Source organism: Neoarius graeffei, chromosome 5, assembly GCF_027579695.1.
Source record: "Neoarius graeffei isolate fNeoGra1 chromosome 5, fNeoGra1.pri, whole genome shotgun sequence".
In the NCBI taxonomy this organism is placed as follows: Eukaryota; Metazoa; Chordata; class Actinopteri; order Siluriformes; family Ariidae; genus Neoarius; species Neoarius graeffei.
In genome coordinates, this window is record NC_083573.1 from 74,612,779 (window position 1) to 74,624,346 (window position 11,568).

Genomic DNA, 11,568 nt, shown 5'->3' on the forward strand with positions numbered 1-11,568 from the left:
AATTTCAGTCCTCTCTGACCCACGGTGCAAACAGGCAATGCAATAAATAAAAATAGAATAATTGAAATAAACAACAGTATAAACACTCTAAATAGGAACTAGACACAGACTAAACACTCATACACTCATACATACATACAAATTGGAGCAAATAAACAGTCAAGGGCACTTGAGGTATAGCAGGTAAACATGAAATAAGCAGTATAAACAATAAACTAATCGCTGTTAAGGTGAGGTAGTGCGGAATAGTGCAAATGAGCGAGGTAAAGTGAAATGTGCAGTCCCTGAGTTCAGAGTGTGAATGAACGTTGAGAGAGTGTATGTGTGTGTGTGTGTTGGGGGGGACTGTGAGGGTGACATGTCAGATGCTGAAGGGGGGGCAGGGGGGTGTGCGGGCAGAATCTGTGGCAGAGGGGGGAGGAGGGGCAGAACAGGACTGCTGGTTTTGGCCCGGAGACTCCGCAGTCTCCTCCCCGACGGCAGCAGGCTGAAGAGGCTGTGAGATGGGTGGGTGGGGTCACCTGCAATCCTGATGGCTTTGCGGGTGAGGCGGGAGTTATATATATATCCATAAGAGAAGGGAGAGAGACACCAATGATCCTCTCAGCTGCTCTCACGATGCGCTGCAGAGTCTTGCAGCAGGACACGGTGCAGGCGCCGTACCACACAGTGATGCAGCTGGTCAGGATGTTCTCGATGGTGCCTCTGTAGAATGTGTGCATGATGGGGGCCGGGACTCTTGCTCTCCTCAGTTTGAGGAAGTACAGACACTGTTGGGCTTTTTTGGCCAGTGATGCGGTGGAGTTGCTCCAGCACAGGTCTTCAGAGATGTGCACACCCAGAAACTTGGTGCTGCTCACCCTCTCCACTACAGCACCGTCGATAGTTAGTGGAGCATGCTGGGTGTGCGCTCTCCTGAAGTCCACAACAATCTCCTTCGTTTTCTCCACGTTCAGGCGGAGATTGTTGTCCTTGCACCACAACATTAACAGTTTTAACATGAAGTCAGTTTCGTCGATGTTATAAACTCTTTATTGATGGAAACTTGAGTGCAAAATTGTTGACAACTGCAGTCCTAAAGTTAGCAAGTCAACTGTAGTCCTCAGCCATAAAAGCATTACTCTAAAGGCCAATTTATGCTGACAACCCAGTCCTCGCAGATGGCGTCTGCGAAGTCCCCCCCTTCGCAGACACTCTGCACGCACCTCCCAAAAATTGTGACCACCGCAGACAGCCTCGCAGACAGCGTCGCAGACAAGAGGGCTCTGATTGGTCCACTCTACATCCGCTGTACACGCACTTCCGCTTCCCTACTTTCCCGGTTTGTTTTGTTTTCACGATCGCCATTTTTAAAAACACGAGCGAACATGGAGCAGCACGAAGAGCGGTTGATCGAGGAAGTGAGGAAGTACGTACATCTATACGACTCCAGTTCTAGTCATTATAAGTAACCGGAGGATAAACACTCCACTAACCACACCCACCAACTACTCCTAGCGATTTTGCGACTTCGCGCCCCCTTGCGTTGTGGCGGTGAATAACATCGCGCACGCCTATTACTCCCCGCTCAATGATAAATTACAACTGTCTGCGAAAGCCTTGTTGCAAGAGTATGTAGAGGCCCTAAAAGTCCAGAGCGTCCTTCAAGTGTGACTTTCAACTGTCCACACGGGGGGCCGTCCTCCACCATAGGAGCGATGCAATGAGACTCCAGCCAGACACAGGGCACCAGGATGGATCAGGCAGAAACGAGCTGTAGGTTTTACTGAGCATCTTACAGACCCAGCCCCAGTTCTTCTGGACACTTTGTCACACTCGCTTCTTAATTTTGCACCAAAACCCAGCAGCCTTCATTAGGTTCTTTTTTAATCTGAAAAGTGGGCGGCACGGTGGTGTAGTGGTTAGCGCTGTCGCCTCACAGCAAGAAGGTCCGGGTTCGAGCCCCGTGGCCGGCGAGGGCCTTTCTATGCGGAGTTTGAATGTTCTCCCCGTGTCTGCGTGGGTTTCCTCCGGGTGCTCCGGTTTCCCCCACAGTCCAAAGACATGCAGGTTAGGTTAACTGGTGACTCTAAATTGACCGTAGGTGTGAATGTGAGTGTGAATGGTTGTCTGTGTCTATGTGTCAGCCCTGTGATGACCTGGCGACTTGTCCAGGGTGTACCCCACCTTTCGCCCGTAGTCAGCTGGGATAGGCTCCAGCTTGCCTGCGACCCTGTAGAACAGGATAAAGCGGCTAGAGATAATGAGATGAGATGAGAATCTGAAAAGTGCTCTATTATGTAACATGCTGCTTACATACTGTACAAACACTTTTTTCGATAACATTTAATTTTGTGCTGGAAAATAAAATGCTTGGACTAATTGTTTTTGTACCGACTCAAGAATGTAGAAGTCATCAAATAGGGTGACTAGGACTTTTGCACAGTACTGTATACAGAAATGTAGTATTACTGATACTGCTCATTAACCCTTTGATGCAAAACATATGCACACCCCTTCTAATGCACAGCATGGGTCAAAAATGACCCGCATTCATTTTCCAGGTTATTTCATGCTGACTGAGTTTTTCTTTGCTCTATCTTTTGAAATCAATGTATTTTATGATTGAATATTGCAAGTATTCTTTAAATATCTTGTTTTTAATTACCACAAATCATTAATTTAATTTTTTCTTTCCTACTTTATGAACAAAAATACTTTTTATATTACTACACATGGGTCATCCAAGTGTGATTTAAAATTAAATGTCTTAATACTATAATAATAATTTGTTTCAAGTAATTACTTTAGCAGTGAATGGGGCCAGTTATTAATTTATTAACTATGTAGTTAGCTAAGCCAATTACAATAAAATTAGCTAACTAAAGTAGAATATGTCAACAGCTCGGTAGCTAATAGTAATTACTTTTAGCTTTCTGACAAGTAATCTACTCACTCTCAAGGTAACCTAAACATAATCCATTTTTTTCTAAGGTAATGTTAGAACAATTGAAAAACATTACTTGCATGTATTAGATGGGCAAAGGGCGCCGTGCTGTGCTGAGCTGTGAAATGTCTGACACAAGCACAATCCACAGTTCCCACCAAACGCTGGAGTAAATGCATGCGGGTCGGTTCTGACCCATGTGTGTAAACTTGATGTAGAATTACAAAAGCTGTGCTTGTTCATAACTTAAGAAAGGAAAAATAAAAATGATGATTTGTGCTAAACAAAAACAAGATACACTACCGTTCAAAAGTTCAGGGTCCCTTTGAAATGTCCTTATTTTTGAAAGAAAAGCACTGTTCTTTTCAATGATGATCACTTTAAACTAATCAGAAATCCACTCTATACATTGCTAATGTGGTAAATGACTATTCTAGCTGCAAATGTGTGGTTTTTGGTGCAATATCTCCATAGGTGTATAGAGGCCCATTTCCAGCAACTCTCACTCCAGTGTTCTAATGGTACAATGTGTTTGCTCATTGCCTCAGAAGGCTAATGGAGGATTAGAAAACCCTTGTACAATCATGTTAGCACAGCTGAAAACAGTTGAGCTCTTTAGAGAAGCTATAAAACTGACCTTCCTTTGAGCAGATTGAGTTTCTGGAGCATCACATTTGTGGGGTCGATTAAATGCTCAAAATGGCCAGAAAAATGTCTTGACTCTATTTTCTATTCATTTTACAACTTATGGTGGTGAATAAAAGTGTGACTTTTCATGGAAAACACTAAATTGTCTGGGTGACCCCAAACTTTTGAACGGTAGTGTATTTACTGCATATTTGGAAAAGCAAATGACAAAATGAATTTATTTCAAAAGAATATCATAGAAACACTCAGCCATACATGAAATAACCTGGAAAATGAACGCAGGTCGTTTTTGACCCATGTTGTGCATTAGAAGGGTAGTGATACAAAAAGGGTTTTTATTCAAAAAGTAAGAAAGGAAAAAATAAAATAAGGATGTATGATGATAAAAAAAACAAGTTAATTGAGGAATACCTTGAATACTGAATGATGGAATTAATTTGTTGCAAAGATATAGAAGATAAAAACTCAGCCGGGTCACTTTTGACCCATGTTTTGCATCAAAGGGTTAAAGTGATCAGAAATCCTCGGCCACTTGAGACCGTCTCAATCCATTCCATGCCCTGTGTAGTGCACTACAGACTGTAGGGAAGATATTTAAGATACAGCCGGAGTGACAGAAAACTGGACTCCCTCTGTATAATAAACAAATCATGACCAGTGTGTGTCAGGGAGAGGTTTAATGATGTTGAACCCACTAACCGTCTGTCTCTCTCACTTCACTCCCAGCGTCCTCTTTCTCCTCTTTGGCCGCTTTAATCTCCACCTCAGCTGTTTGAGCTGCAGCTTGGTGTTTTTGCTGCTCCATGCTCTGCAGCTTTTGTCTTAAATCTTCGTTCTCCTTTTTACTTTTCTCTATTTCCATGTGCAGGGATTTAAACCAGCTCTCCGCCAGAGCACAGATGTCTGACACCGCCGTTTTCATGAGCACATCCAGCACAGCTGTCAGCTGAACGTGGAAATGGGACTCGACCATCTTTATCTTACAGGCTGTAAACACACAGCTTTAATTCTCATTCACAGAGCTAGCTGAGCTGATTACAGAGACCTGTTAGCTAGCCTTTTGGGTCGGTGCAGTTCCAAATCACACATTTCAGCACTACAAAGTATGCTAATAAAGTACACTATGATCCGACTGCGCCGTCCTGTTTAGTGCACTAGTATGTGATTTTGGGACCAGGCCTTAGGACCAATCTCAAATGACTCCATAGATATCATATAGCACACTAAAAAGGGGTTGATTTTACTATTGCTTCGCGCCCTATGTAGTGCACTAATGTAGACATTTTGTTTTAATGACTGACAGACGATAACTTCCGCTCTGTGGATTGTTCTTCGTTTGTTTTGATTTCTGAAGAAGTTACTGCCCTCTGCTGGACAGATTGAGAAGCGCCTCTGAACACAGGTAACATGAACACACGCTGTGACTGTCAATCTGTCAAGCAGGGGCGTAGCTAGGATTTTTCAAAGGCGGGGTCACACACTGACTGGCAGCCTGAATACATCTCATCTCATCTCATTATCTCTAGCCGCTTTATCCTTCTACAGGGTCGCAGGCAAGCTGGAGCCTATCCCAGCTGACTACGGGCGAAAGGCGGGGTACACCCTGGACAAGTCGCCAGGTCATCACAGGGCTGACACATAGACACAGACAACCATTCACACTCACATTCACACCTACGGTCAATTTAGAGTCACCAGTTAACCTAACCTGCATGTCTTTGGACTGTGGGGGAAACCGGAGCACCCGGAGGAAACCCACGCGGACACGGGGAGAACATGCAAACTCCGCACAGAAAGGCCCTCGCCGACCCCGGGGCTCGAACCCAGGACCTTCTTGCTGTGAGGCGACAGCGCTAACCACTACACCACCGTGCCGCCCCCTGAATACATTATGTAAGAAAAAATAATTACCATTGCTAGTTTTAGGCAGCTTAGAAACCGGCTCTTCCATTATTGCTGTTTCTTCCACGTTTTCTTGATGTTGTGTTCTAGAAACGGCACTAAAACTTAGCTTCGAAGCCACAAAATGCATCTTTGATGGAAAAATATATAATAAATTGCTTACCTCTCTTCACGTCAAAATAAGGATGAAAGTTTTGTTTGTTTTGACATGGCAAATTATTAACACAAGAGGAAATACTCGTAATTTGCAACTAATGCCGTTTTTCCACTACCAACGCGGCTGAGTTGGGCTGAGCCGTGCCGTGCTGAGTTGGGCTGAGTCGAGCTGAGTGGGGCTGTTGGAGTTGCATTTCGACTACAACCACGCTGAACCGTGCTGGCTGGAAGTGGGTGGACACATTGGGTGGAGTTAGCAAAAGTGGGTGGACGTCACGTGATGTCGTTAGGCGGCGCAAACAGTGACATCAGTGATCTTTTAAGCGGTAGTCTCACGACCCGGAGAGTAAACAATAAACATGGAGTCATTAGCGTTGCTGGTCTTGGTGCTGTGGCTTGTTGTCACCGACAACGCCAACAGATACTGGCAAGAGTGTATAGATGAGGCGAGGCGCATAAGGCTTCAGAAATTCTCGTAATTCGTAATTATTCTTCTTCCGGGTTTACGGTGTTTACAGATCCCAGCGTGCTCGCGGGGCGTGTGTGGGCATGTGAGGACACTCCTCCTCACCAATCAGTGCACAGGGGAGTGTCTCCTCACGCCCCTAGCCCCACTCGGCTCGGTTTGGCTCGCTTCAGCCCCACTCCAAAACCGTGCGAGTTTTGGGTGCTAAGTAAGGCTGAAGCGAGCTGAGTCATGCTGCTCTGAGGTAGTCGAAACGCGAGCCGTGTCGGGCTGAAGTGAGCTGAAAAAGGGTAGTGGAAAAGGGCCATAAAAAGACTGCAGCTACACTGGCAGCTTGGCCATGCTTTCTAGTGCGATCGTGTTGCACTTGTGCAGAACTGTTTCAGTCCCACGCGCCTTGGTTTGCGCACCTGAAGGCACGCCTTGGACTGCGCATGCTCCTAACAAGCTCCGGCATGCGCACCTTTAACAAAGAACACCTGTCTTTAATCAGTGAACTACATTTGGGCTGTTTAAGGACTGCGCCCATGCAAGGACGATGCAAGAGAGATGGCCAGGAGCAGGAGCCAAGAGGGGATACGGATGGACCGTCGGCTTTCTCCCGAATAGCAAAGCAGCTTTACGACTTTTCACTTTTCATCTCATCTCATCTCATTATCTGTAGCCGCTTTATCCTGTTCTACAGGGTCGCAGGCAAGCTGGAGCCTATCCCAGCTGACTATGGGCGAAAGGCGGCGTACACCCTGGACAAGTCACCAGGTCATCACAGGGCTGACACATAGACACAGACAACCATTCACACTCACATTCACACCTACGGTCAATTTAGAGTCACCAGTTAACCTAACCTGCATGTCTTTGGACTGTGGGGGAAACCGGAGCACCTGGAGGAAACCCACGCAGACACGGGGAGAACATGCAAACTCCGCACAGAAAGGCCCTCGCCGGCCACGGGGCTCGAACCCGGACCTTCTTGCTGTGAGGCGACAGCGCTAACCACTACACCGCCGTGCCGCACTTTTCACTTTTTCCTTAACATTTTTTTTTATATTTACACACATACAGTCAGTAAGACAGTTTGTGGGATCGATTTAGGCTACCCTGCTTGCAATATGCCAAGCTCGGCAGGAGATAGTGAGAGTGAAATGGAGGAGGAATCTCAGGGTCCAGGAGGTGGACGTGTAGGGGGAAGAAAGAGAAGGGGAAGTGGTGGCGGTGGCGGTGGTGAAAGCCCAGTTAGTAAAGGTAGAAGAATTGAGGAAGGAGAATTAAAAGTTTTGGTGAAATTTAATGCGGATATCTCTAAACATGACATTTCCAACCCAATACGGCTAACTAAGTTGATTAAAGAAACTCTTGGAGAGGTGGCATCAGCGAGGTATATTAGCAACAACAAGGTCATAGTGTTTTGTAAGTCTAGCGAGCAAAAACAGAAGGCTTTACGATTGCGTAAGCTGGGGAAAGAGGATGTGGAATGTATGGAGGTAGGGGTGAGAGATGGAGTAAGAGGAGTCATTACTGGTGTCCCCACGAATATTTCAGAAGAGGTACTGAAAACTTGTACGAAGGGAGGGACACTAGTGAAGGCTACTTGGTTCTACACTAACAAGGGGGGGCGAAGGCTCCAAGTATGACCATCTTGCTGCATCTCAGTGAACTGCAGCTTCCTAAACGAGTAATGATTGGATATGTTTGCTACCCAGCTTTAAGTGCCAGAGGCTGGGGCATGTTGCGGCAGTCTGTAAAGGGGCAAGGAGATGTTGTAGATGTGGAGGAGATCATGACTATGGGCGGTGTGAGGAGGGAGTACAGCCCAGATGTTGCAATTGTGGTGGGGCACATAGCGCAGCATATCAAGGTTGTGTAAAACAGCAGGAGGAAAAGGAGGTGCAAAGATATAGAGCAGTTAACCTGGTGTCATATGCAGAGGCTGTTAAACAGGTCAAAGCAAGAGGGCCTGCAACCAATCGGAGGGTAAATCAGAAAGAGGCATCAATGCAGGGTGATGGACAAGGCAGGGATGACTCCCTAGTGAGAGGGGATAGGCCCACAATGCAGGTGGACAAGATAGATTTTCTAGCTTTTATAATTAAGGTTATTAACTGCTCTGCCCAAGCAACTACGCATACAGATCGCATTAAGATAATACTGCAAGCTGCAAAGGCACATTTGGACATGGCTAGTGTGCCTGTGGAAGAGGCGATGAAAAAGCTATCAGAAGGACAGGGTGAACCATCACAGTCTGAAGGATGATAGGAATCCCATTAACCATATTGCAGTGGAATGCTAGAAGCCTAGTGGCGAATGGGCAGGAATTTAAGAAATTTGTGTATGAGCTCCTAATTTTACTTGACATTTTATGTATACAGGAGACATGGTTAGTTCCTCACTTGCAGTTTGTAGTTCCTGGGTACACTTCAGTACGAAAAGATAGGAGGGAAGGGCAAGGGGGTGGATGTTGCACTTTTGTGAAAGATGGTCTATCATACAGGGAATTGATAGTGAGTGTGTGGCTGTGGAAATGTGGTGGACGAGAGGGGATAGCATCATAATAGTTAATTTTTATAATCCCTGTAATGATTTAACAGTGGAGTATTTGGAAAGAGTGGTACAGAGAGAGGATAAAAGGGTGGTGTGGTGTGGGGATTTCAACGCACATAATTCTCTGTGGGGTAGCGATACCACTAATAGGAATGGGGAAGTTGTAGAGCAGTTCATGGATATTGAATCACTTATTGAGGTTTTTCACCCACGTGACCAAGTCATGTGATGCATCGTTAGGCTGCCATTTTGGACGTCACGGCTCAAATCAGTTTGAATGCGAGGAAGGCGACAAACGAAAAACATAAAAGAAAAAGGAGCGAGATGCAGAAAACACCTTCACTATCCAGCGACGTAGTGCATTTACAGGGCGAGCAGAGGGAGAGGTATTTGCAAAAATTGAGGTTAGCAGGCTTAGAGAACGACGTTTACCTGCTTCCACCAGGATTGTTCACTGACGTACGGAAGTACACGAAGCCCTCGTCTTTACCTGATTTCGGCCCACATGATCTGTATACCTATGTCGTTAAAAACCCATCGCCATACACAGGTATTGATCTGAAAGCGTATAAGAGTTTGGATGCCTACAAATATTTTGTGTCAGGCTGGGTAACATGCCTACATCAGCGGGTCGTCCCTGGAGCCGGTGGTCGCCATCTGATTACAGCTAAGGTTTGTTCACATTTTCATTTACTTTCAGTCCCCAGGATAAACAAAATGTTATTAAATGTCATTGAAATAACTTCTTAGTCTGTTGAGACATGGCCCGTTATAAATTTGCTGTTACCAGGCAATGACCAAGAACTGTATTATTAGGGTCGGTGTCTGTGTTGTAGCAGTGTACTAGCAGCTAGCTGTTAGCACTAGCTAATGTCAAGAACATAGTAGCTAGTATGTTACTGTAGCAATGTTTACGTTCAGTCATTTGGATGACTGTTAAAACCTTTCAGTCTCAAGTTTTTCCTTTATTGTATTTACTAGTTTACTGTAATTATGATCCGGCAGCTATTTACACCGGATCCAGTGTAAATAGCTGCCGGAGAGCGCTCCGGCTTGCTCCCCCTCAAATTAAGCAGCGCACTCCGGGAGCAAGCCGGAGCGCGCTGCTTAATTTGAGGGGGAGCAAGCCGGAGCGCGCTCCGGAACCTCGGCCGGAGCACTCCGGGAGCAAGCCAGAGCGCGCTGCTTAATTTGAGGGGGAGCAAGCTGGAGCGCGCTCCGGCAGCTATTTACACTGGATCCGGTGTAAATAGCTGCCGGATCATAATTACAGTAAACTAGTAAATACAATAAAGGAAAAACTTGAGACTGAAAGGTTTTAACAGTCATCCAAATGACTGAACGTAAACATTGCTACAGTAACATACTAGCTACTATGTTGTTGACATTAGCTAGCTTGACCTTCAAAATGGCGGACACCGGGGCGTCACGTGACCCTGTGACGTCAGGTGAAATACTTCAATGTGCCTAAATGATGGGCGAGGCACCAGAGTGAATGTTAGAACTGGAGCACTATCAGCACTTGATCTTATATGTGTATCCAGTACATTAGCTGGGTTAAGTGAGTAGGATATATGGGAGCATTCCACTATAGGAAGTGATCATTTCCCTTTAATTTGCAAAATAGCTATAGATGTAAGCAGAGAGGTGGATTGGTCTCCAGCGAGGTGGCATTGGAAAGAGGCAAACTGGGAGTTGTTTAATGAAGTTTGTGAAACCAGAGTAAACCAGGTACAGATCACAGGAGAGGTCAATGACATGGTAAGGAGCCTGGCTGATATGTTCCTAGCTGCAACTGCAGCTGCAGTCCCCAGATCCCAAGGGAGAGGGAGGAGAAAGATAGTGCCATGGTGGATGAAGGAGTGCACTGAGGCAATACAAACACGTAATAAGGCATTTAGGGTGCTGCGAATGACACTCACCCCTGAGAAAGTGGTGCAATATCAGAGTGCAAGGGCAAAGGCAAGAAAGGTTATTAAAGATGTGAAAAAGAAATGTTGGAGGGAGTATTGAGGTATTTCACCTGACGTCACAGGGTCACGTGACGCCCCGGTGTCCGCCATTTTGAACGTCAAGCTAGCTAATGTCAACAACAGTAGCTGGTATGTTACTGTAGCAATGTTTACGTTCAGTCATTTGGATGACTGTTAAAACCTTTCAGTCTCAAGTTTTTCCTTTACTGTATTTACTAGTTTACTGAGCTAGCGTGTGCGCCAGCCGGCCGGCAGGCTAGCGCGCACGCTAGCTCCCAGCTTGCCCGAGCGCGCTAGCTCAGTAAACTAGTAAATCCAGTAAAGGAAAAACTTGAGACTGAAAGGTTTTAACAGTCATCCAAATGACTGAACGTAAACATTGCTACAGTAACATACTAGCTATGATGTTGTTGACATTAGCTAGTGCTAACAGCTAGTTGCTAATACACTGCTACAACTACACCGACCCTAATAATACAGTTCTTCATCATTGCCTGGTAACAGCAAATTTATAACGGGCCATGTCTCAACAGACTAAGAAGTTATTTCAATGACATTTAATAACATTTTGTTTATCCTGGGGACCAAAAGTAAATGAAAATGTGAACAAACCTTAGCTGTAATAAGATGGCAACCACCGGCTCCAGGGACGATCCGCTGATGTAGGCATGTTACCCAGCCTGACACAAAATATCTGTAGGTATCCAAACTCTTATACGCTTTCAGATCAATACCTGTGTATGGCGATGGGTTTTTAACGACATAGGTATACAGATCATGTGGGCCGAAGTCAGGTAAAGACGAGGGCTTTGTGTACTTCCGTACGTCAGTGAACAATCCTGGTGGAAGCAGGTAAACGTCGTTCTCTAAGCCTGCTAACCTCAATTTTTGCAAATACCTCTCCCTCTGCTCGCCCTGTAAATGCCCTACGTCGCTGGATAGTGAAGGTGTTTTCT

The 11,568-nt window shown here is 45.5% G+C and overlaps 1 protein-coding gene across 1 annotated transcript in view; it reads right to left on the reverse strand.

Annotated features, from left to right (window-relative positions):
* Positions 1 to 4,607, reverse strand: part of LOC132887057 (uncharacterized) — a 42,066-nt gene extending 37,459 nt beyond the window's left edge. The window contains exon 1 of the mRNA XM_060922388.1: positions 4,274 to 4,607. Coding sequence (XP_060778371.1) covers positions 4,274 to 4,547 — 274 coding nt within the window. The 5' untranslated portion in view covers positions 4,548 to 4,607. The remainder of the gene's footprint in view (positions 1 to 4,273) is intronic.
* Positions 4,608 to 11,568: the final 6,961 nt, after the last annotated feature.